A 26,655-nucleotide genomic window follows, 5' to 3' on the forward strand; every position below is an offset into this window, starting at 1 on the left:
AAATGGTGATCTTGAAGGTGATCTTTTAGCTGTAGGTAGGCCTTGCTGCCAAAACACATCTACTGGTGACACAGCTGTGCTCTGGGGGCCAGACAGGATTTGTCCTTAGTTTTGAAGCTTTCTTCATTTACATTTTTTGTATGGTCTTCCTTCCGTTTTCTTTAACACGTCACATTTTCTCTGGGTTTGAGCTCAGGTGGCTTTTGCATAGATGTTGACAATGGGAGCATGTGAGGTGTGAGGAGAAGCTGAGATTGTTTTTATTCTGCTTTAGAGAGAAGGCAAAGAGGTGAAATTTTATTGCTGTCAAAAACATCTTAATGGGAGGCTATAAAGAAGATGCAGCCAGATTCCTGCTGGTGGTTCAAGGGGTTATGATAAGTTAAGATAAGGAGATTTGATTAGACAAATGGTGGGGAAAAAAAAAATATCAGTGCAGTGGTGGTCATAATGCTTGAACAGGGACATGAAGAGTTGTGGATTCCCTGTTTTTGGAGATACTGGAGGCTTTCAAAGCTTAAGTGGGCAAGCTCTTAGCAACCTGACCTAGGTGGACCTGCTTTGAGCAGGGAGTTAACCCCGATGTCCCTTCCAACCTGAATTAGTCTATGGCTCTATGCAATCTGTTCTCCAGGCTGTGTGTAAATGAGGACTACCTTGTTAATTATTTTTTTTTTTCTTTTTGCAGATTTTGAGTCTTAAGTAGATGACGAGCAGGGTGGAAGGAGATAAGTTACATGATACCCGCTCACTTCCTGTACTGAATTTGCAGTGAAATAGTCACTCTGGCTTGATAATAGAATTGTCTTTGTGGCTTGAAAGGACATCAGATTCTGTGCAGCCAGCTGAACAGGGACAACAAAATGTCATTGCTACCTGAATTGCCACAGAAGTGGCTAGCCAATGCAAGGGACTGCAAGGACAGTAAAGCTCTGTGCACTCTTACCAGTTCCTCCACTTTTTTCTGTAGAGGACTTAATTTGAAGCACCATAATGTTTTGTTTGTCTTCACCCTGGTGACCATATGGCTCAGTGAGAGAGAAGTCCATGGCACTGAGACAAGGCAGGCAGGATGGCATTCAGGATTTCACCTTGGCATCTAGCAGTGTGCTTATTTATATCGGCAGTTGCTGTCTCTGCCGTGCTCAGCGACAGTGGATGCTTCTGCTAAAATAATCAACAGAGAAACAGCTAGCTCTATTGCTGTTTTATTTGCTGTCAAAGTCCCAGGTGAGAGAAATAAGAAATTTACAGTTCTGTCATAGCCATTTCTGTGTTACTGCAGGCTCAGGAAAGCTGCATGGAATTGGAGGTCATACTGTGAGGGTTTTTCCACCGCTGTCAATATGATTTTTCTCTCTCCAAAATCCTACTTCTAGTCCCCTTCATCTGTATGACTAGGTGCTGATGCATTGTGTGGCTGAAGTCTCTCCTGTCTTGCTGTTTTGATGTCGTTTTTTTTTTTTTGGTGTTAAGAATAAGATGCCATTTCAGAGAAAGGAATGTATCTGGCAAGGCAATAAATACAATGGAGATGTCAGTTTGGAGAATGATTTCATTTTATTACAGCTGCGCAGGCTACTCAGAAGCACTGCTTACCGAATGCACTCTGCAAAACCAGAGGGTAAAGTGATTTCTAAAGAACGTGGTTGGTTTTAGAGGAAGTTAAAGCATACGTTTCACTCCTTGATTATTTCCAAGGGATGCTTTTAAGCTTGTTAACTGATCTTGGCATGTTTCTTCTGCAGGAATGATTTTTAATGAAGAAGATCAGGAAGTGAGAGACTTGGGCTACCAGAAGCATGCTTTCAATATGCTCATCAGTAACCGGCTGGGATACCACAGGGAGGTACCTGATACAAGAGATGCAAAGTATGTACTAAGTTTTGGAGAAAATATTATACAATTACATGTGTTCAAAGACTTGGCATTGCATCAGATCCTACCTGATTTAGTATGTAACATTTTTGGTATTACATTTCCATCAGATACTCTTTCAGCCTCTTGTGTCACTGAAGGCAGATTTTTCAACCCTTCTGGCAGGAGTGCTTGGGGTTAGGAATTTTATTCTTTGGTCTCTTCTATTTTTTTTTTCCTGCATATTGCATGCGAAGATCTAGTTTTTTTTACCAACTGGAAAGATATGTGGTAGATATGTGGAAGGTATGGGAAGACTGGGGTACGTAAATCAACCCAGAAAACAGATAATAAATGAAGGGGGAGGAAGACAGCTATTCCCTAAAGGCAAAGTGTTCATGATTCTTAATTCACTTTAAGAATGCTTAAGGAAGAAGTGGAATGGATGTATGCTTATTCAAATGTTTATCATATTAATTTTTGTAAGCAGTTGATTCACTGGCAGCTCTTTTGATAGAAACAAGAAACCAAAAATAGTACTTTAAGAAATAAGTCCAAGGAATCAAGCTTGCTCTCCAGCCATGCTAGGATTACACATCTTATGTCTCTTTCATGTTGCTGGCTGTTTTTTCTTTTACTTAATATGCTACAATATCTTTTTTTGAACCTTTATTTTTGAGATTATGAGTACTGTAATTACCAGAAGAGATGCTGTAGTTCCGTCTTTGGTACGTTTGTAAATTGGACGTGAAATATTCCAGTGCCCAAGTTAATGAGTGTTTAATGGAGAAGACTTTTGCCTTATATACTGCTTCACATTTGTTGCAAGCCCAAAAGAGGGTAAGATAGAAGAAGAATGACCGAGGACAAAAGTTTTATTTCTCATTTGAAATCTTTGATATCTAGACTGTGCTGTTGAATGCGCTTTTATTAAAAAGCGGAATTTTTCTGTAATCCATCTGATGCATATGGAAAAGAAAAAATACCTCTAAACTGAAAAATAAATAAGCCTACATCTATTTTTCTAGTGGTTGCTTTGGTGTGGGTCAAGGTAATGAATCGTACTTGCTGAAATCTCTCCCAAGAGTTGAATTCATTCCAAGTCAATGAAGACTTTTCTTGTATCCTGCTGGGTTTCCATTTATGATTTTTCATATTTTTATTGGATTCCCTCATGCATGGCATCTTGAAATGGCATTAATCTGTGATACAGTACCCTATTAGAAGTATGGACAAAACTTGGAAATAAGTAGAAAGAATGACCTTTTTCTGCTTTGAGTGAGATTCAGCAAGCAGCTTAAGATGCCTAAATTTAGTTAGCTGCACTTTAGTCAGTTGTCTGTACTTCTATTATGTGTGCCAGTGCAGTTAATGAAGCACACAGAGCTCTGCAGCTGACAAAATGCAATTCTCTGCCTTAGGGTGAGCTGGGCACTGTCTAGATTCCACTGACAGTATTAACTAGGCTTACGTGTCTTAATCTGCAGGCTGAATCTCAATGTTTGGTTGTCAAAGCAGGTATTTAGTACCATCAGAGATGTTCTGGGATATCCACCCTGGTCTCTACCAGCTGGACAATTAAGATGTGGGTTTTTTTAGGCCTCATGTCATATTTGCCATTCCTGTACATATCTGAGCCACCTGAGAGTATTAGACAGGGTTTTGACAGCTGAAACAATCCTTTAGTGTTTAATCTCGTTATGTTTTACAGATCTGTCAGACTCTCTCCCACCCCAATCCATCATATCCCATGTTTTCTAACAAGTATTAATGCTAATTATAATTCTGTATTATGTAGCGAGTAACTTAAAATGCTGTGCCCTACTATAGATTTTATACTCCTGGACTCTTTATATTCAAGCTAGGGGTTCTTCCTACATATTTAATGTAATTTATGAAGTTTCAGTAGTGACACATCCCTATGGAAGTCCCTCTGAAGCAAAGTGATAAATACTGTATTTCTGTTTGCAGATGTAGAGAGAAGTCCTACCCTTCTGATCTGCCGTCTGCCAGTGTTATTATCTGTTTCTACAATGAAGCACTTTCTGCCCTGCTTCGCACAGTACACAGTGTCCTCGATCGCACTCCTGCACGCCTTCTTCATGAAATTATTTTGGTGGATGACAACAGTGAATTGGGTGAGAACCTTCTGGTAATATTTTGGTCAGTGCTTACGCTTCTCGACTTTACTGTCTCTTTCTGTGCTTTACTGACCAATCAGGCTAAAAAAGTATAATTTATTAAGCAAAACCAGTTTGTTCTACTATCCATATCTGAAAAGAGCCAGGCAGTGCAGATGCAAGATGTTCTGAGAAGCCCACGATAACATCCGCTTTGATACTGGTTCCATTTTGCTGGTGAGCTTTGTATCATACGGACCTGAACATTCAAAAACACGTTTTGAAGCTAATAGTGAGGGGTGTCTGTGTAGAAGTGATTAAGCAGCCATTTACAGCACAGCTGTTTTTAACAGTACTTTTCTGGGCAACTTTGGTGCTCAGAGCAGATCACACTTTCCATATATTTTGTGGGCCAGTCCTTTCCGTGAATGCTTCTGAAACAAAGTCAGTGCACATAGTCTCAGCTGTGGTCTCACAAATAAGTTGATGTGGCACTATGGAAACACTGAGTGGGTTTTTTGTACTCTCAACATTTCAGGCTGGTGGCGTGCTGGGATCAGAGCTCAACCTTTGCTGGAAGGGGCTCTGCGTGGCTCTTGCACAGCCTCTTGTGGTCACCCTTGGAGTAGCTCTTGTAGCTCCATCAGTCTGCGAGGGGACCCAGAAGGAACTGTGGAATTGCCTGACTCTTGAAAGATTGGTGCTCTGGCTTTCTTTCTCTTTGCACAAGGCAAAGACAGACATGTAATTCAGGTGTTTTGGCACTTCAGAAGCTAAATGCCTGTTGAGGAATGCATTAGTCTAGCTATACTTGCAAACAGGACTGTACAGGTTCCCTGCTTGCCTCTATATAAGCCCACAACTTTTTGCATTTTTTAAAAATGATTTTTAGATTCTTCTTCAGTACATATAATTAGCTCCTTTGGTCTCGTTGTTTGGTTTCTGCTTTAAAGTCTCACTTGCTCTGTGAGACTGGTATGTATAATGTAGAATTAAATTCTCTTGTTCTGTAGCTAGTTTATTTCTATGAGGTCGGATCAAATGTTAAGATACAGGAGAGAAGAGATATCAGACACTGTCCTGTTGATAAGTATGCATAATATTTAACACTTTTGTCCCTGTGTGCTTTGGAAGCAATGCGCACCCTCGTTACAAAGTCCCTTGCACAATTTGTTGCTTTCAAGTTTCATAACCTTCATATTCAGTACTAAGCTTACTTCGAAATGCACTCTTTTGAATATGGTGATGACTTTGATTAATGCCTGTGTTTAGGCAGGAATACCATCACTCTTCTGGCTTGTTACCTAATTCAAAGGCTGACTTAGGTTCAAAGCATTCAAGTAGCTACTCTTGCCTTTCTGGCAGTAAATGGATATGTTTTGAAGCTGAAGGTGGGAGGAGATACCGTTTATACAGAGAACTACTGGTCTCATTGATGAAACAACTGGTATTTGCACTGCTGCTTAATTTTAGACAATGAAATTTTACAGCTAAAGAAAGCAAGGCTGTTTGGGTTGCTGAGGAAATGGATCAAGACTTTGGCTTTGCCGTGGATGTCTCAGATGAGCTTGAGCAACTTGCTTAATCTCAGTGCCTCTTAGATTTTGTTTTATTATTTTAATTCATTTTCCCTGCAGTACATATTTGCTGAAATGTTATCTTAGATGAAATTCTGCTTATTACTTCAGCTTTAAATGTAGGAACTCTGCTCTGCGTCATTGCTGTTGTGCAGAGCTTGTTTCTTTGCACCTAGTTTTGCCTCAAAAAGCTTCTTACACTCAATCATTAGTAGTCTTAGCAGCTAAGGAGGCATTTCCATGGCTCGGCTGAGCCCACTGTTACATTTTTCTTTCCCTTTGCAGTAGGGCTTCTTTTTCTAGTGCGGTCTCTTTCTCTCTGATGTACACTTTACCTAATACAGGACAGCCTACAAAATATGTTCAAAGCTGTTGCCTGAAGGGTGTGTGAGACTAGATTTCATATTGAGAACGGTCTGTGATAGGTTCTGTTCCAGGCAATGGCTGGGCCCAATTCCCAGCGGAGTACTGGGTTTGTCCAGGTCAAAACTGTTCTCTGAGGGCATGTTAGCAGTTAGATACATCTGGTTCTTGCGTTCTGGTGTTTGAGCCTATGTTGTGGCTCTGTTTTAGCTACCAGTATAGGCATGACTTTTTTTTTGCTGCTGTTTCCAGAAGTTTTCATGTCATTACATACAAAACTACCATTTCTTGTCTTGCGTGTTCTCTTATGCAGCCTTATCTGCCCCAAATGCTGTGCTTGATAACTGCACTTTACTGCTTTGTGCCAGCCCTTTGTTTTCTGCAGCTGTACACTGTCCTTCCCTTGCCATAATATATTGGGTGAAGACTGATTTAAGTACCAGTATATTCTGTATCTACTGTATATCTGTCTCAAAAAAAAACAACAAACACTTTCCTTTTATGTGACAATACTGTGTCACATTGAAGACAAGGTGAGAGAATCCTTGTGACCCAGTTATATCCAGCGTTCATCTCTCCGGAGACTTTTCTTTGTCCTACAACATTCTCTAGCACTATATTTGCCATATGAAACCTTCTCATTCATCATCGGTGATACCACCTAGCAGTGCAGAGGCTGAGATCTTATCATTTGGAGTTGCTTCTGGGAATCTGTTTTCCTGCTTGAAAGTTCTTGTACTCCCCGGAAGTTACAGCTCGGGCTTCCACATGTATTCCTTAGGTATTTAGTTGTGGTAACAGCAACATTAATATTTGAACTGACAGTCATCAAAACAAACTTCATTCCACCATATCCTCTATTGAAAATCTATTTGTGCCTCTATACCAAGGTTCTCTATAAAGTCTCAACTGCCTTTTCTTCTTCCTCACTTTATGTTCATCTTCATTTCTGTATAAGCTTATTAGCTTTTATTTTTCTATTACTTCAGCCTTTGTGTCCATCTTCTCTTCAATGGTAAAAGTTTGCTGCCCATATTTATGTTAGAAACCACTATCCTCAGAAAAAAAAGTATTGTAACTCTTAAAGTTGTCATTGATGTTAGTTACACTACAGTAGTGCTTACAGGTTTCAATGAACTTTTGTCTCCTTCAAAAACATGTACTTGTCAGCAGTGTCTCTGATCATTTTGAATTTCAGAAAAGCACCTACCTGTGAGGAAGCTGTAATTCTCTTTTTCTGCTGTTGTATCAACTAAGAAGGTACAGATAATGAAAGGTGTCTTTGTGCTTTTTAAAAGTGTCAGTATTTGTTTTGGTGTATGGAACATAGTAATTTACATCACTTGCCTGTGTGAAAGGGCTTTTGTTACTCACTGTAAATGACAGTCATCGTGAGAAGACTTTAGAAAGAGGAATGATGTTTCTTTCTATAATGTCTTTAAACTTATTTTTATATTTTTAGAAGCTGTAATTCCTTTTAGCAATGAGTTTATTAGTTCCGGTTAACTTGAGTGATATTGTACTAAAGGCTTTGTAAACAGAGCAATAAGATAGTTCCTTGAATACAGACTGGATTGCTAAGGCTAAGTACGAAGCCTGAGGCAGTGGCAGCACATAAAACGTTAGTTGGGAAAACATGGAAACGCTTGTCAGCAGGATAGGTGCTGTGGAAATCCCAGCCATAGGGTTCGTCTAGATTACAGTTTGTTTAGATTGAGTTGAACATCTTGGGACTTAACTCTGCCATCTTGTTCATCCATCCTGTGTTAATCTTGTGTTTTCCTTCTTCTAGCTGACTTGAAGAAAGACTTGGTTGAATATGTTAAAACTCAGCTTCCAAAAACAACAAAACTGGTAAGAAATGAGAAGCGGGAAGGCTTGATTCGAGGAAGGATGGTTGGAGCGTCTCATGCCACAGGTATATTTTCTTGTTTCTTTACCTACTTTGACTGCATGTTAGTTGGGTGACTTCTCTTTCTGTAGTGAATCTCTTTCAGATGTCGAATGTTTGACCTGTGATTGCTTTAGCCCTCTGCAGGGGACTCTGCATGTCATGCCAATTTCAAAGCTACACAACCTAAACCAAGGGAAGAAAGGTTTGGGATAACGCTATCTTAGGTGAAAGATGTTTTAGCAATTGTTTCAGTATGTCGGTGACTTTGAAATAAGCTAATTGCATCACGCTTTGGCTGCTATGTTAACCTGTTGTAACAGCTACCTAAAGTGTATCTGTTGATACCTGTGTGATGATGATTGGAGACCTTAGCTAATACTACCTGTATATTTAAACGTTTGTATCATGCTATTGACTGTGATCTACATAAAGTCGTCGGTATTTTCTCATAGCTTTGCTGAATTATTCCACACCTGAGGTTGTTCTGTTACTCTCTTAATGAGAAGGAAGCAAGGAAGACTTGGTTCTTGCTTATACGTAAATGTAGAATTTTTATATTTTGTAATTAACTTCAGGAAATTTCTGCTGTGTAGAAGGGGGACATAGTTTTTCTAAGTCACTCAAACAATGACTTGGCAAACTTAGAGCCAGATTTGAGTATCTCTTAACCCATTTTGAGCTATTGATTTGTGTTTTATTTTGCTTCCTGTGTAAGTTTGTTTTTGATAAAAATGAGTTAATTATTTAGAGTGGGTCAAGGAAATAGTAAAACAAACAAAAAAACACCAAAACAGTATTTGATGAAACTTAGTAAGGCAGTGTAGAACTTTCCGTATTTCTGCTCTGAAAGAAAGTTCTCTCAGGAACGCCTCCCTCTACCCTCCTCTGCCCTGGGTGTTGTGTTTGCAGAGTATTTTCTGTGTGTTTCATGTGAGAACTGTTGCTCTAAAACACTAATCTGCTGCCTTATTAGGGTAAACTCTAAGCTGACTTCTAAATTACAGTATAGTTCTAATGTTTCTCACACAAGCTTTTCTGTTACTGCAATGAGCGTTAATTGGGATAAACATATCTGGCCCTTTATGTACGCTGTGCCTTTTACCATAATATGCTTCCGGGTTAAATTCCGTGGTATCTGAGAAAGTATGTACTACTTTCTCAAACAATTTGGAGTGGTGGATAAAGTTTCTTAATTGGTGTTTACTCATTAGCATTGTAATGGGATAATCCAGAGAGAAAATCGTGCTTATGCTTCCCGAGCTGTTCTTGGACCCGCTTGAGTTAGTGCAATTGTAAGTCACTTTATTGCTCTTCTGAACTTCTGCAGTCTGTTTTCCCCTCAGTCAAATGCTGTCTGTTGTTAATAGAGACACATAAATTTAACGAGTCGTCTAAGAAGAGGTGGAAAAGAGTTTTAGAATAAAGTTATGCAAATTGTATGTCGTGCAATTAAAGTTCAGATGAATTCTCCGACCTGCTGAGATAAGGGTCTTTCACGGATCAAACTGCCTTCTCTGACCATGGCAGATAATCCTGTGTAAGCCTATAGGACTGAGTGTTGGCTGGTCTGATACCAGTGGGTTTGGCTGTGCCAGTTCAGGGCATTCGCTCTCCTTTTAAGCTGGTGTGAATCCATAATAACTCTAAAGCTAATGAAATGGGGCTATGTCCCTTTATAATCAGGAATTGAAATGCTGTGGCCTGTCTTATGGATGAATGCAGAGTAATCCATCAGAGTGGCTCAGCTCAAAATCCACAGATTTTAGCTGTGACGGTAACTGGATGGATGCTGAAGTCTGGTACGAAGGAAGCCCAAGGCTATTACAGCCAATGGCCAAAGACAGCTTTGTCACGGGGATAGTTCATCCAACCCAACCCAATCCTTGTCTATCTCTGTGGTCTCACTCAGATGTGGGAGATCCTCTGTGTTAGGAGAAATGCACCTCCTGATTCCAAGTGAGTGGTCTGATGATGTTTCATTTAAATTATAACAGCTCTGTTGAGTCTGCGTGGAATACTTGATGACTATAAAACCTCGCCAAAGAAATGTAAATAACTGCCCACTTGAGCATTCCTAGCCAAATGTGAATAGCCAGGATCTACCTTCTGTAATTGAACTAATCCCTGTGGATTCTCTGGTTTGTAAGCTCTTTGGGTGCAGATGGTGTTCCCCTTCCCTGACACAGGGTTGTAAGGATACTGCCAATACTCTGCTGCTGATAAAATTATGCACGTGTTCCTGTGTATTTAGTGTTACCATGAAATCTTTGTATTTTGTGTGCTTGGGTCTCTGCAGGAAAGGTGCTGGTATTTCTGGACAGCCACTGTGAGGTGAACAAGATGTGGCTGCAGCCGTTGCTGACTCCGATCAGTGAAGACCGCAGGACTGTGGTGTGCCCCGTGATTGACATAATCAGCGCCGACACGCTTACCTACAGCTCCTCCCCGGTCGTGCGTGGAGGGTTTAACTGGGGCCTGCACTTCAAGTGGGATCTCGTTCCTGCGTCAGAACTGGAAGGACCCGAGGGAGCTACTGCTCCGATCAAGTAAGGTTCCTCCTGCATGGTGTGCAGCAGCCTGTAGCAGAGCTTATACTGTTCTGTATTATATCTAATTATTTCAACTTTAAACTGTGTTGATGTTTGTTCCCAGTCTCGTGTTTGGCTTAATAATCAGGATTTTGACAACCATCTTGTCCTTAGTAATAGCCCGCATATCCCACTAGGGTAGGCTCTGGACTTCCTGTGATGAAATGCTGAAGAATTGCTAGACTGGGAAAATATATTTTTGTGGTAATATGAAGGTGATTTTGTAGCTGATGGGAGAAAATGCAACATTTGGTAGTCTTCTATGTCAACACTTTTCTATATAGCTTTCACTTGTGCTTTTTTTCTCAAGCATCTGTCATAAATCTTTGTAAATGAACACACATGGATGTGAAGGCCATCTTTAAAACACTATTTGTCTCTTTGCACAATGTGGCAAGTGTCTGAAATTGTCTATTGGAACCTTGTCTTTATTGTTTTTGCAGTCTGAATCGCTTGAGTTGTTTTGAAACAAAAGTCCTCGTAAGACTTAACACTAGGAGTTGAAAGCATCTTCCTTTGCCTTTTAGCCGTTGGCAGCTGTCTGGCCTGTGCAGAACTGGCAAGATCTGGTTCCTACTGGATTTGTAGCTGTTATAAAATCCTTTTAGTAGACACCTTTCTTTAATAAGAGAGAGAGGGCTCAGATAGGAGAACAGAAGCTTTCCCAGTGTGAATCCCTTCATGAAAACAGCTACTGCTGGTAGAGCAGTGGGAAGAAGCTGATTGTGCTGTTTCTAGTTGCAGGTATCAATTTTGGTACAGAATTCAGGTTTATAAAGGGGAAGAGCTTTTTTTTCAAGACAAACTGACTGCTTAGAAGGAATGTGGTATTAGGTTTGCAAAGTAAATCAGAAATTGGGTGCTATCATGTCTCTTTCATTCTCTTTTCTTGGACTGTAAATGAAGAGTGTTTCAGGCTGATGCAAGCAGCTCCAGCACGAGGTTCTCTGCTGTGGTCTGACAGCTTTGCAGTATTTCCATGTCTACCCATCACAAGACTGTTCGAGAAGCCAGGAAACTCCTTAAGTTATTTAACAGTTTGATTTGTATGGGAAGTGTCGCTGTGGCGGTTACTGAAGTTAAAAGGGAAAGGACAGGCTGAGGAAATCTGAATGGGGATCCAACGCAGAAAGTCTTAAAATCTTTATTCTGTTACTAACCGTTGTCAGAGTTAATACGGGGGGGTATGCCTGGAGATCAGTTGTTGCTACATTCAACATTGTTGTTGCCTTCCTTCAACCTACTTTTAGGAAAAATTCCTATGGAAAAGGCAGAGAACTTTATACTTGAAGGGAGTCTCATCACATTTTCTGAGTATGAAAGTGACTTTTCCTACTTCGAGGTCTCTGCCTGCTTTGAAAGAGAAGCTAGACTGCTATTTAACCTTTAAGGATGGCTTTCTATCAAATGGAAAGTCTTACATTTTATGATCTAGGGACGTTTGTAATGAAAAACTTTGGTGTCAGGGCTGGAAAAAGTGAGAGGAACCTTTCAACCCAGGCTTTAAAGTAACAGAAACTGTAGTAGAACGTTGTGTGGGAACAAGCAAGAAAATCCAGATTTAGGATTAGTTTAATCACAGGCCTATATTAACAAGGATGAGAAAAAGCCCGTTCTCAGCCCATTATATGTTCCCACTGTCATATGACATATTTACTTGGTGTCTTTATTCCATTTTATACCCTTCTAGGGCATGCTCATATTATAACTTCGTGAGACGAGCAATTTAATCTAGAGACTGTAGAAGGGGCATCATATACAGATTTTTACAAAATAGACCACCATTCTAGTAACACACAGGCAAGGTGAAAAACTGGGAAACTCCAAAGAGAACATCTATGCAAATGTAAAAACTCAAATAACTTCTCAAGGACTTATCAGCTGGCCATGGCATTGATGATGAAACAATGCTGCTCCTGGTGCTTGAATTCTGTCTGAGATAGGGTACCGTTTCTTTTAGCAGCCTTCTTGGCTTGTATAACTTAAATTTAGACCTTCTTTCACATAACTGTTACTTCTTGATCTAATGTAATATGGGGAAGTAAAATGCTCTCTGGGTTCTACTCTTTTTTTCTCGTTCAGTCAAGCCCAGTCTGTGTGATTTGTGCCTGTATGAGGGAGAAGAACTTAAAATTTTAAGTGTACGTGTTTGTGACTGTAGGGGAAATTAGATCTGTCTTTACCAGAAGCTAATTAATGGCAGCTCCTAATTTTCAATTTAGAAAACTTAATGGACTCCAAACTTGCCCGGGTGTTTACTTTTTTTCCTCTTTCCCTGTCCCATCCTTCTTCAATGTTGTTTACTGTACGTAGAAATATGGTTTACAGGTACATCAATAGTGAAAGACCACAAATACCCCTTACAGATTTGCTTTTGAAAATGTATGGTGAGACTATAGAACTGAAGTCCCTTAGAAATTATAAGTAAACAAGTTGAAATTGTTTTCTGTGGGTCTAAATGTAACCTTTTTAGCTGATCCAGCTAAAATCACAGGTTTTGTTTAAAAGAGTGAACTACTTGAACTTCCATTTTAGGTCGCCTACTATGGCAGGAGGCCTGTTTGCCATGGATCGTGAGTACTTTAATGAACTTGGACAGTATGATAGTGGCATGGACATCTGGGGAGGAGAAAATCTGGAAATATCTTTTCGGGTAATCTTGCTTTTATGTGTATTGGAGTACGAACCTTTGTCTTGCTTCTTCTCTTCCCTCTTTATGCTTTCTTTAGCACTGGAATAGCTACTTCTGCACCAAAACCAGTGTTTTTATTTCTAGGAAGAATGACTTTAGCACACTAAGTAGCTTTTACAATAATTTTCAAGTTAAATTTTAATGGGAAAATTGAAGAGAATTCAGCTTGGCTGGAAAAATAATGAGAAAAACATTATCAGGAGACTTGAAAGTGATGTTTCATTGGGCTGTCTGTTTTCTTTGTTGTCACTCCCCTGATGGAAAACAACTGTATGTGCTCAATGCCGTGTATAACTCTTCACTTTTGTGAAATGGATTCATCAGCAGATTTGGTGAGTCTGTCCAAAAGTGAGATGCTACCACAAGAAATATGAAATGGGGATTAAAAACTGAAGTTAACAAACAACAACAAAAAAACCCTGAAAATAAACAGGCAAACAAAAGCAAACTACATACCCCAAAACATTAGATAAATCTGTCAAATAGAGAAATCAAGCTTGGAGTTCAAAAATAAGAACAGGCACTTCATAAATTGTATATTCAGAGAGCCTGATGAGGTCTGGAAGCCCTGTCTCCCTAGGGAAGAGTTGTGAAGAAAGCAAAAAGTGACTGATCTTATCCAGTCACTTAAACGTGAATTGATTATAAACTGTTCCCTTGATGATATCGAGTGATCTATGTTATCTGGTGTGGAAGTGTGGACGTGTAATTCACATGGAGGCAAATAGATTCCGATATCTCAATCTGAAAGTTAAATCCCAGCCCATATAATCCAGTGATTTTTAATAGCAATGTGTTATGCTTTAATGACCTATTCGTGAAAGCCGTGATGTTTGAAGTGGAAGGTGTGATGATATAACCAAAGTGTTCTTTGTCCAACCTGAAGATCTAATAAAGTAACTTGTCAGAAAGCATGGCATTAGACCAATGTTGCTGACACTTAATTCCATCATTGCACGTAAACCTACCTGAGTATCTCTTGAAGGGGAGGAAGTAGAGAGCCTTGTCAGTGTGCAGACAACGAGCTATGTTCTGCTTTCGTTTGGACAGATCTGGATGTGTGGGGGCAGACTCCTGATCATCCCCTGCTCCAGGGTGGGACACATTTTCCGTAAAAGACGTCCCTATGGCTCACCACGGGGCCAGGACACCATGGCTCATAACTCCTTGAGGCTGGCACACGTGTGGATGGATGAATACAAGGTAAGAGATGTTTCTAGGACATGAAATAGTTATTAACTGGCGTGTTTGTCTAAGGACTGTATCACAGTGAGGTCTGTTGGCATTTCTAACAAGGTCTTGCTTCTGTATTCTGACTTCCTAATGTTAATTTTGGTACGGAATCCTAAATTCTGTAGGCTTGTGGTTTTGGTTTTGAGTGTTCAGATTTATTCCCTGTTACTTACACTGCCTGCAGGAGATTCAGTTTTATGTCTTTTAAATGAAATAAAAGATGATGAATGAGTTTCTTGTAAGCTCCACATTGTTTTGTGTCCAAATCAATATCATGTGGCAGCCGTATGCCTTCAGGTAGTTTCTGTGTTGATGAGACAGGCTTTATTGTTTTTTGTTTTTGTTTTAATTAGCAGTCTGAGTCTTGGTCTGTCTAGCCCTGCGAGTTCAGTCAGGACTGACTTCTGGATTCAAGGGCAAGCGTGTTCCTTCTCTGTTTTCAGGCCTTCATACTAATGCTTTTAAAAGTGAAGCCTAGTTGTGAAGCCCAGTTCTCTGATTCTTGAGGGCATTTTGTGTTGTGAGACCGTAGAATTTCCTTTCTGGCCAGCTCCTGTGGGCCTGACTATTTCTATACGAGACATACTTTCTTAAATTTATATTCCTTAAAGGTTTATATTTCAAAACCCATCTTTCATCTTGATGCCATATCACTTTGAGGAACCTATTAAGAGTCATTAATTTTTATCTCCATTCTCTGTAACGCATCGGTAGATTTGATCTATCACTTTCCCTTTTATTGGTGTCTGGGCACAGTTGTTTTGTGATTAATGACGGCTTTGTCTGCAGCTTGGAATTGATTCTTTGTTGTTCCCAGCTAATACTGCTTTGTCCAAAGAGGACTTAAACTGCTGATTGTAGCAGTCTCTTATCACAGAATTGTGTTCTGACCTTTTCCAGCTGTTTCTAATCTAATTCCACGATAGTTGCCAGAGACTGTCATTATGACAGATTTATGGTTGGAAGGCAAGCTCGGAGATATTTTTATTTGTTGAAGTGATTGTGTTATGAACAGAACAAAGATAAGACTGAGAGGACCTGTTTTGCAGCAAAGAGCAAATATCAGCATTTAATAAATACAACTGCATAATGGAAGGCAAGCAGCAAAATTTATACTTTGCTTTTGACAGTTATGACATAGATCTCAGTTCATGCATACAATGGAAGTAAAAAAAACAAAAATCCAGAGAAGGTAGGATACTAAAACTTGAACTTAAACCAGAGAAGAGGCAACTGGAATAGCAGGGCTACTCTTTTGAAGCACACCAATTTCTCATAGTAATGTCCAGTCTATTTCCAAACTTTCTCAGAGTTGTCCAACATTGCACTGTATTTGATGTTTCCTCCTTCTTTAAAAAAGTAATGATGCATCAAGAGCATCTGAATGCTCAAAGGTATTGATAAGGACAGATGTGTGATCTGTCTTGAGATGATACAGTCTGTTATCTCTGTTCCAGAAAAGGCACCAGGTAATTGAAAAGTGTCAGAACAACAGTAATGTCAGTAAATTCCAGGTGTCTAGCAGAGATGAATCCAACAAAATACCACAGCTCAGTGCCCTGAAAACTGATTTTTTAAATAATCTGATAAATGAATTGATGTAAAAATGCCATGCCTTTTCTATGAACCCTGTAAATCCAGCTGGAATTAAAGACTCTGAGGGGATTTTTCTTCTAGTTCTGGTAGTAATATTGATAAAGGAGATTCACTGAAATGAAACTTTTGAGTTCTGTAAGCCGGAAGAAGTTGGAAACCAGTAATCTGAAATTACTCTCCTCCCCTTCTCCCTCAACCTTTTTCTCTTAAATACAGGAGCAGTATTTTGCTTTGAGACCTGAGCTAAGGATGAGGAACTATGGAAACATTACTGACCGTGTAGAATTGAGAAAAAGATTGAACTGCAAATCATTTAAGTGGTATTTAGATAATATCTATCCTGAGATGCAAATATCTGGGCCCAATGCCAAAGCTCCACAGCCAGTTTTTATTAATAGAGCACAGAAACGACCAAAAATAATCCAGCGTGGAAGGGTAAGATAAACTTTCTTAAATACAAAAGTCTGTGTTTAGAGATTCTTTTTCAGAAAGATTTGCTGAAATACAAGAAAGATGGTCTGTTTCTGTAGAGCACAGAGTTTTAGTTTCTGTAACAAACTGTCTTGAAAGTAACTGAATGTGTGTCTTTAGAAGAAGGTAAATCAGTTTGATCTGTATTTTAGGTCATCCTCAGAATAGATATTATTCAGTGAAGTTTCTTACTTTACATCTCTGAGTTCTGAAGTTTTGATGCCTTTAGAGTGCACTTTCGTGGCTGTTGGATAAAGAGAAATTTGGCCTGAAATATTCATGCTCTGTTGGTTTACGATAAGAGTACAATATAATTGCTTTCTGAATTCATTGCTTTTATCAGATAATTTTCTGCAAAGATGACCATTTGCACCTGATGATGGCCTTTTTATTCTCAACTCCTAGATAATGAGCAAAAATGTCTTGCTCCTTTTTTTTTTTTAAGTAGAAGGGGAGAAGTATATTTTTGTGTAGTCATGAAGGAAATCCTGTTAAAGATTCACGCCTTAGCCCTGACACCTGCCTTTACAGAGCTGTACAAAGGCAAAGCCAGCATGTATTTGTATCTGTTCCCTCCAGTGCCAGATTTGGCTAACAAGTGCTTTTTGTGCTTCCCAAAATAATGGAGAACTTCCAACCTGATGCAACTTTGTCAAGGCCCTCTTAGAGAGGACCTTTGAACCAATGCACGTGCACGTAGACAGGGCTGTACTAACCATCAACTGTCTCAGCAGTTGGCACCATTAAGTGTATCGCTCTCCGCAAGGTAATGCAGTCTGGCTACTGACATTTGCTGGTCCTATAAACACATTCAAGCTGGAGGACCAGAGCTCGTGGGCAACCTATTGACATCATCAGATTTTTATTTTTGCTTGGAGGCAGCTGCCTGGGAAGCCACGACTCCTGTAGTATTTTTATAATTGTATCCCAGCCAAGTTGTAAAGTTATTTATTAGGGCAAACATGCTAACTTCCCGGAATACAACTGATACAATGAGCTGATGTTGTTATTCTGTTATTCCCCTAGTCAGACTTTTTTTTTTTTTCTCTCCATGAAATTTAATGGCTTTCTGCTTTCCTTCAGACAGAAGTTTAAGGAAAGGCTGATCTGGGGGGAGGCTACTGAGGCACCAAGAACAGTAAGGGGAAATCTTCCTAACTGATTTTTTGTGGTTTAAGTTGGAGGACAAACTTAGTGTATCCTTTAAGAAGAGGGAGACGAGACACATTAAAATGCAGTTCCTGAGCTTGGTTCTCTGGGGTTCGAGGATTATGCCCAGCATTGTGTGAGAGCGTGAGCTTTGGCTCCGATGACTGCATAAACTAGTTCCAGATGCCTACAAGGAACAGAACGATCAGCCAATGTCACCGCTGCCTGCCAGACTCTTCAGGGTTCAGGATGAATCACTCCAAATCCCAGCTTATTCCCAAAAACTAATTGGGCCAGAGATAAGTGCTGGTTTGACAGCTGGGAAGAACTGTAATGATCACAAATCGTGACAGTTCTTAACAGTGTTATCAAACGCTGATCATTATGGCCAATAAAAACAGGGGAAAAAGAAGTCATATAAAACTCGCATAGCTGTGTGGTTTGAAAGCCTACTGTTGAGTGAGGAATGATGAAAATGAGATCTCTCCTCGAAGTCCCTGGGGTGTGAGGAAATGTTACTTAGAAGGTTTTGTGTAATTTGTTTCAGATGTGTGTAGGGAACAGGCAAAACTTGGTGCGCTTGAGGAGGCTGTTGTTGATGCGTCTTGGGACAGCTATTTCCAGAAACTGTGTTTAGAGAAGAGTATTATTTGGTGTTTGTGCTCTCTAATTTTTTTGTTGTGTGATGGAGCAGCTCGTTCTCTGTATTACTGGAAATGTCTTTTGGTTTATAAAAATCTGCAGAATCAATACCAATGCCAAGGCAGCTATGTCTCTGTAATAAAATGCAACCAGCTAATTAATCAGCCTGGCCCCAAGTTCAGGACAGCGTATAGATATATCTCACTCTCTCCATCCAGCTGCAGATTAGGGGTAATTATTTTAATATGCACGCCAGATCTGCCACCCTGCCGTCTCCCACACTTGCAAGGGTTGTCAAACGTGTTCCCCAACACTTGAACTGGAATGGGCGTCTGGGAGGTCCTTAAATTCTTTGCTTCTTCCCTGATCTGTCATTACCTGGGACCTCTCTTTTGGGGAGGGCGAGGAAGGGAAAGAAACTTGACAAAGGATGGCCTGCATGTGCTGAGCCGTGCTGTGTGTATTGCACTTGTAGCATAAAGAGAAAACTTGAACATAATTAGAAAGCAAAATGGAACTACTTAATGCTGGCTTTTTGTTCAAATTATCTGAAAAACAAAATGGTATTTTCAAAAGGGAAGGAGGGTTCTTATTACGTTGTGTGTGTGTCTGTGAGCACATTGTGTGCTTGCAAAGTATTACCATATGTTCTGTTTGGTGTGTGATGTTTGTTGTTCACTCTGCCCATCAAACTGTTTTCCTTTTGTAGTTGTATCACCTTCAAACCAACAAATGCCTGGTTGCCCAGGGCCACCCAAGTCAGAAAGGAGGCCTGGTAGTGGTTCGGGAATGCGACTACAACGATCAAAACCAGGTATGACATTCCTGATTATTTGAAGAGCTATCTTACAAATTTCTAATGCGTCTTCCTGCTGGCAAAATGCCGCGGTGTAACATCTCATCAGCCAGCAGGCTGATCCCAGAGCATTGTTCAAACTGCAGTGCTGGCAGAGGAGGCTGTGGAACTTAACACTCTGCCTACTGAGTGCTGGGTATCATAATCTTCTGTCTTTATGGGCTGAATCTCTGTGTGTGGCTGAAGACCGTCCTCAAGAGGCTCCTGACGGGTTTGTAATCTGTTGACTGACAGTTCAGAATTGTTAGAAGCTTTCAGCCAGTTCCTTGTGCTGGACTCAAGGCAGCCTTTTCCTGACCTGCTGTTCTTTGTGCGCTGTGCTACCAGTGGTCTGCTGCTGGTGTGGCTGTAGCTTAGGGTGAATGAACATTTTGTTGCTATTACCAAATAGAAGGAATTGTAAGGAATTTAGAAAATTCTTTGGCTGCAGGTGAATTGCTGATCTGGACATTAACTGGGACGGGATGTGAAAATCTAATAAGAGTTTTTATATCACTGCATGAAGCCTCTGCTATTTTACTTCTGTTCGTTCAGGCAACAGAAATTCAGGACTCCAGAAAAAAAGAAATCTCCAGGGTAGAGAGATCCTCACCTAATGCCTTAAAGACTTAAATCTAGCTAAGAACTATCTTGAGAGTCTTATGATTTAGAAGCCCATGGCATCCAGGTCTGAAAACTAGATCTCATCTAAAGAGAAAAGTAGTCAAAGACACAAGGTAAATGGAGCAAGAGATGCAATGCAGCATAGCTTTATCAAAGGAGGATTGTGCTAGACTAACCGGGTACTTGATGAAATGGGCAGTAGTGTTCAGGATATGGAAACTGCAAGAGTAGAAGCAGGATGATGTATAGCAATCCAGCAAAAGTTGTGTAGTCTGTCAACTATCGGGACCTTCTCCTGCCTGTGATCTCACCAGATGAACGTGGCAGAGGAAGATGGTGTGAGGGTTGTTAGCCAGTGTTGGGGTGAGTGTAGTCTGCTGTAGACACGTGGTCTCAGGGACATCTTGCACAGGACTGGACCAAGCAGTACGTCCCTGCACTCAGCCTCTAGAGTACAGATGAAGCATCGCTGTGACCGAGTTGCAGGCCCCTGTTTGAAACCTGGATGAATTGGAGGTGGAATGGGAATCAAGATTTGGGTCAAGGTATGGCCTCTACTGACTGCGTAACTGTGACCAACTGGCACCAGTGGTTGTACGTTCACGGTGCCAAAGGTGCTAAGCTGCCTTCGGAGCCTTGCAGCCTGTGGAGGAGAAAGCAGAAATGACTTTCCTGTGGATGATGTCCACAGTAAGAACAGATGGGTCCCCACAGTTAGTTTCCCTTCTCTTCCATGTGCTGTTTCTAATAGTGAACTGCCACATGGTTGGAGGAGGAAACCTGGTGTTTTTCCCCCTTATCAAAGCCTTTTTCTGATTTTTCTCCTGGAGACAAAACTTCAGTTAGCCTTTTGGTTTAGAGAAAGACAAATTAATGCTCAGATGGTTCATCACTGGCTTTCCTCATGAACCTAGTTTACTAGTGGTAAGCAGAGCAATTAGCTCTCACAAAAAACGGGATGTGCTGTCTTTAACAAATATTTTGATCTTCAACCAAGTATATTAACCAACACTATGGTATTCTGCCATTATACTTGTTTTACTCTCCTAATAAATCCCAAGAGTACGTCAGCCTGCTGTCTTTCACATCTTCTTGACCATTCTTGCTCTAGGTACATAAGAACAATGTAAAGAAAAAGACCACTTAACAACTCCTGCTTATAAAAGATAGCAAGAAACTTCAGTATTGGAAGTTTTTAATTGCCGTTTTTAGTAATGTTAGCAGAAAAGGCCAACAACTCTACTTTTTGCTCTAGAACCATCTGTTCTATGCCTTTAGCCTTAATACAAAAGCCTGTGTTGGGCCTGGTGAAAGGCAGGTACCCAGCTGTCCTGTCCCCAGGGTGCTCACTTACAGAAACTTAAGAATAACTGGACAATAGCCTTTGATTTTCTTTTTATTATTTTTTAATGAGCATTTAATTGCATTTTGATCTCCTGTAAGCTCTTGGCATCCCGTGGCAGTGAGTACCGCAGGTTAGCTGTGCTTTCTGCGGAAATAATGTGATGCCACTTGATGATGGTTTCCTTTGAAGCCAGTTATTTTTTTCCCCAAGGAATAAGTTGTCACCATTTATCTCTTTCCAGGCTACTTTTGCTCTGTGAATACTTGAAAAATACACGGTACTGCTCAGTAAGATGAAGGAGCAAGGTGAACGCTACCTGGGAGAGCGTGCAAAGGGCTGGGAAACAAAATTGGGCCTTCTTGAGACTCGTTGGTCACGCTCCTTTGACTGGAAGATGGTAGTCTATAATTTTGTAGTTCGAAATAGCACAGGTAGGAGAGGTGAGAGGATTTAGCAGAACAAAGGTCAGTGCAAAGAAGCCTGAAGTAACAAATCAAGAAGCAGAAATACTGAATGTGGATTTTGCAAGCTGAAGACTAATGTGGAATGAAAATTTGTAGTTGAGGTGTGGTCGTGTGGAGGAAGTGCCAAGACTGCAAAGTAAACTCTTCTTAAACTCTCCTACTTGAAGTCAGCAGTGTGTCCAACCTCTTTCTGTAAGCGGAACTGAGAACGCATGAGGTAGTGCTCGCCATAAGAACTCGGGTGTCAAAGGACACTAGAAAATATTTAAGGACTTGGAAAGATCAGACATCTGCATTTCATTATGAAAGACTGAAGGAGTCTTAAAAAAGCAAGTGTGGATTCTACTCAAAACCATCATGTCTAAGGTTAATCAGATGGTGAGTAGATGTGAAGGATGCTGAAGTGCTTCGTACTGGAGCCTGTTCCAAAGGAAAAGAAGTAGAAGTAGTTACTGATAAACTTGGAAGAGGAGCATCGAAGAATGAAGGTTTTGGAAGGAGGCATAATGGCCAACACAAGACTAACTAGCAGGAGTGTCTGTGATCTGGCATGGGTTTGTCATGCATCTGATGCTTGCTTGCCTTTTCCTGGCCCAAATGCTTAAAGCCAAGTTCCTTTTCTAGAAAATCTCCTCCCAGTCTGTGTATTTTTTTCTGCTCTTGCTTAGAAAGAGGTTATTCTCCTCTGTGCATTTGCTTCATTTCAATAATTCCAGCTTTCTCTAACTTAGCAACATAAAAAGCTTTAAAAATGTGACTGTCGCCAGTCAGGCTGGGAAGTGGCCAGGTCTGTGAGCGTGTGCCTCTGTAACGGGGCTCTGATAGAGAACAGGTTTGGGCAGAAAAATTCAGAAAAGCTCTGCTTCTACTTTTGTAGAACCTCACAAATGTCAGCATGCACACTTCAGTCTCTGATTCTTGAGCAGTTTGTAGAAGGAAGCGCTCACTAGATTCCAAGTTTATCTGTAAGATCTTCCTCCCTCATTCTCTGCATCACGGGTGTAAGTTTGTTTTTCTGCTCCAACGCGTGTCTAGAGTGAGCGTGAAGGAGTGCAAGCTGAGTCTGCCTGCTGCTTTTTCAGCAGATGGAAGAACACAGCTCTGCAGTCCCTCTAACAAACTGTCACACAACGTCAGCAACACTGAAAAATGGAGCAGGAAGCATACATCAGTTTTTTTTTTTTTTTAAAACAAACAAACAAACAAAAACCTTCAGGAAAACCTTCAGGAGGACAGTGGGTTTCTTGGACAGACCACCAAGCTCTGCTGGTGACTTTCACAAGTTGGTGCTATATCGTTGTTATACGTAAGAAGAGAGCTGAAGTAGATGAACACAGCTGTAGTGCTGGAAATCAGTAGGCACAGCTCTTCCTCCTGCTGAGGTGGCTTCTTTGTGCTATTAAGCTGAATTTTTGTCTCTTAAAAACTCTGACTAAATGATGCAGTGGTGCCAACCTAAGCAACAGCTCGTAACTGCTCGAGTACTGGAGAGCTGCTCCTGCCAGCACGGCTCGCAGCAGTGACTTCCCTGCAAAGGGCTGTTCCTGCTGTAGCTGCCGCCTTGCGTGGAGTGCAGCTCCTCAGTGCGTGCCTCCGGCACTAATGCACTTTGCAGACAAAATAAGAGGGTATGCGCGTGAAGCTAGGCCAGTTGGCCAGCCCTGCCTTTTGCTGTGCTCTGAAAGCCAAAGGGCAGGCTGGCGCTTCCACACAGCCTTGAAATATTTGTTCCTTAGGGACAGGGAGCTTCCCTCTGCTGCCTACTGCAGCTTCCTTGGTTTGTTTATTTGTCCTAGCTTGGGGTCATGGGTTTTGATGCAGTTGTCTGTATTGACACGGGACCTTAAGTCTGAAATAGCTAACTCAATTTCTTAAAAGGGATAGTAATATAAGTCATCCTCCTAGGTTAAGACACCATTTGGGGCCTCTCCTCACTTGAATTTCCTCTAGTAGTTCAGCTGGCTGTTATCTATTTACATTAATCACAGAGTGAAGAGTGTCATCTTTTACTGAAGGAAAAAAAAAGATCAGTAACGTGGCCCTGTATCTCTTCATTATGAGTGATATTAAAAAAAAACAAAACTCCCCGTGCTGTATAGGGGTTTATGAAGGAAGAGAGTGCCTCCTGTACCAAGGGAGGCAGCCTGAACCCCCCGTTACTAAGTCCAAGTATTATTAACATGAGAGAGCACAAAGCTGCAGCACCCCCTCTTCAGCAAGCCCCAACCTGCAGCAGTGCAGGTTACCAGTGAACGGTTTTGGTGAGCTGGGGGTGAAGCTGTGCTGCAGAAGCCCTGGTTCCTGCCTCCGTAGCTGAACCCGGTGCCAGAGGGAATGCCCTTGGTGCCCTGGGGCCACGCGATGCCTTAGAGTTGTCCAGGGGGAGGCCTGGGTCTCATCTTGCCCTGGAGCCTGGGTTGAGAGGCAGGAAAAAAGCAAATGCTGGGAAGGGGCCGCTCCTCCTCCTCCTAAATTGTATTTACCCCCAAATTTTATCACTGGTGGTGTGGAGAGAGGTTTCTGCATAACACCTGCATCTTTGCTTGTGCTTGAAAATAGAAGCAAGCCCTCATAGTCCGGTTGCATCCCAGTCTTTCTCTTTGACTCCAGTGAAAAGGGTGAGAGCTCTCAGGCGGGTGCAGTGCTCAGGGTGGCGCTGGGGACAGCAGTTCACGGCGCTTCTCTCCTCGGCAGCAGGATCCGGGCACACTTCCACGTCCACCAAGGGGAATCTGCCCCTGATGTGCTTCCAGGTGGTAGGAAGCGGATGCCCAATGGAAATACCCTGTATCATGTCTGTTATTTAAAAAAAAATAAAAAATAAAAAAAAATGCCCAGCTGATGGTAGGAAATAAGTAGGAAGGACAAGACAAGCCATCACGTACAACGGAGGTCTAAAGCCTGGGCTGGTTCCTTACTGGCCAACCTTCTGCTGCTGGGCTTGAGCCTGAAGCCAGGCAAATCACGGACAAAAACCAAAGCAGGGCAGATTGTTTTCTTTGTAGACAGATTTTCCAATCTATTCCTTGGACTTCTGTGTGCCAGCCTGTAACACCGAGAGCTAAACATCGTCCTGCCCCTGTCAGCAGCAATATATACTTAATAAATTTTGGATTGTGCAAAGGCTTCAGTTACATAATAAAACCCCCACAGCGTGGCTTTGCTTTCCCTGTGTTTGAGTCTAACAGTCTGCAAGGTCCCAGCGATATCCCAGTCTGAATTTGGAACCGTAAGGTGTCCCAGATTTGGGACTTATATTTCTCTTTCATTTGTTTTCTACCCCAAATGCATAATTACTCTGAATGGCACAGGATTTCACTGCTGCTGTGAGTTCTTTGCCGTTACTCAGCCTCTGATTAACGCGGTGTCACTGCAGTCTCGTCTCCGTTCTCCCCACCTTCACCTGCTGCTGGGGCTTGGTTCTTCTTTCAGCAGGAATAATGTTCTGGTGAGTCCTGCTCCGTCTCCCTTTTCTCCTCCTCTTTAATCTTGATGTGCTTTCCTTCTCAGGACAGGGTTTAGAGCGAAAAAGTATGTTAGAGAGCACAGAGCTCCTGAGGCTGGGACAAATGCTAATGTAACACCTGCATTTCTCCAAGGGAGACGTTCACTCTGTTACAGTAGGCAGCAGGTTGATGAACGAGCTGCGTGCTTCTTCATCGTGCTGTCCAGCCGAGGCAGCGTCCTGAACCACAGCTCCACCCAGCAGGGGGTGCGTGATCCCATCAAACCACCCAACAAGCAGGGATCAGGATTGCTTCTGTTCGCTTGATTTTTTGCTGCCTGGAGTTAGATGTTTTATATACAGCGTGAAACTTGTGCAGACTTTGTGGGGACACAGAAAAGGCAAGGAGGGCACGCGTGCTACAGCACCAGAGCTTAGTCCTGTGGGTCCGTGTTTCTGGAGCAGTAACGGGGGGCTCCATTCCCTCACCGGCAGTGACAGAAGTCGGGGGAAGGGGAGCTGATGGGGGTGAGTGAGGTGGTGAGCAGCGATGCTCCTTGTGCACACAGAGACCTGGCCGGCCGTGCTGCCGCCTGCTGAGCACCCAGCGGGGCTGGAGGATGCTGCCCAGCTGCTGTGCGAGGCAGGGGCCTCCCTGCGGGATCAGAACAGTAGGAGCTGTTGGGTATTCAGCCAGGTGGTCTCACTATCGTCCCCTCACTGCAGAGTTCCAGTTTTCCCCTACCCCTGTCCCACCTAGGCTGCTTCGAGGTGCAGACCCATCAAAGTTCATCCATGCCTTTGCTTTCTGGCACAGAGATGAGCGTCTCCTGTTGGTTATGGGCAGTCCAGGGCCTCTGCCAAACCGATCTGAGAGAGGAACGGGGACCGGCAGCTCCTGCAGCGTGACCAGACAGAGGGTCCTGCCTCCTCCAGCCCTAAGCCATGTCCAGCAAGCCTTGCCCTGCAGCAGGCTGCAGGCAGCCCAGCCTGCACCAACTGCAGCAACCAAAGGTGCCTGGCGGTGTTTTACCCCAGCAGTACGAATACCTGCTTGTGCCACCTTAACACGTGGGAGAGGGCACGCTGATGGCTGCAGCGTGTCCTTGCTGGCTGTTAGAGGTGCAGTGGTTTTCAGCATGACAACAGAAAGCCTCCTGAAGCAGTCATGTAAATTCAGGAACCCAGGCATGATCTTGGGAACACGAATCCATGAATTCTTGCTTTATCCAGCTCAGCCTTGGAGAGGGGCTGAATTCAGTTCTCGCCACCAGCAGAGCTGCTGGGGTGTTGTGTAGGTTCCTGAGGTCCAGATCCAGGCGTTTCCGTGCTGGTTCAGCTAAAACAAAGTGGATGTGAAGCGGGAGGCCAGGTCTCAGCTTTGGCAGGGCACGGCTAGGAAAAGCAGTCTGCCTGGGGACAAGGCAGAGTCCTGTAGGTGTCTGGGCATGGGGCGATGCTGTGGGAGGCTGGGAAGGCGCCGCAGCGCCGCAGCTGCACTTTGGTTGCTGGAAAAAAGGCAGCAAGCAGTGCAGGGCGCATCTCTGACACCTGAAAACTGCGATAAACTCTGTGATAAAAGTCTTTCTCCTTCTCCTCTCAGGTCTGGGTTTACAACGAAGACCACGAGCTGATTTTGAATAATCTCCTTTGCTTGGATGTGTCGGAAACGCGCTCGTCCGATCCACCTCGTCTCATGAAATGCCACGGCTCTGGTGGCTCCCAGCAGTGGACATTTGGGGTAAGCGGCGTGGCTGGCA

General features: G+C 42.2%; 1 protein-coding gene across 6 annotated transcripts in view; it reads left to right on the forward strand.

Moving 5' to 3' along the window:
- GALNT11 (polypeptide N-acetylgalactosaminyltransferase 11) overlaps positions 1 to 26,655 on the forward strand; it is a 45,483-nt gene that overhangs the window by 17,798 nt on the left and 1,030 nt on the right. For 4 of the 6 annotated variants that reach the window (XM_040546218.1, XM_040546219.1, XM_040546221.1 and 1 more), the window contains exons 3-11: positions 1,749 to 1,872; positions 3,829 to 3,995; positions 7,710 to 7,835; positions 10,108 to 10,357; positions 12,935 to 13,052; positions 14,142 to 14,294; positions 16,137 to 16,355; positions 18,892 to 18,996; positions 26,499 to 26,636. In XM_040546218.1, the coding sequence (XP_040402152.1) occupies positions 1,749 to 1,872; positions 3,829 to 3,995; positions 7,710 to 7,835; positions 10,108 to 10,357; positions 12,935 to 13,052; positions 14,142 to 14,294; positions 16,137 to 16,355; positions 18,892 to 18,996; positions 26,499 to 26,636 (1,400 nt within the window). Of the gene's footprint in view, positions 1 to 1,748; positions 1,873 to 3,828; positions 3,996 to 7,709; positions 7,836 to 10,107; positions 10,358 to 12,934; positions 13,053 to 14,141; positions 14,295 to 15,224; positions 15,376 to 16,136; positions 16,356 to 18,891; positions 18,997 to 21,227; positions 22,631 to 26,498; positions 26,637 to 26,655 lie in introns of those variants that run through there. The other 2 variants (XM_040546222.1, XM_040546223.1) reach the window with 2 other exon arrangements.

The sequence above is a fragment of the Cygnus olor genome, chromosome 2, assembly GCF_009769625.2.
Source record: "Cygnus olor isolate bCygOlo1 chromosome 2, bCygOlo1.pri.v2, whole genome shotgun sequence".
Taxonomy (NCBI): Eukaryota; Metazoa; Chordata; class Aves; order Anseriformes; family Anatidae; genus Cygnus; species Cygnus olor.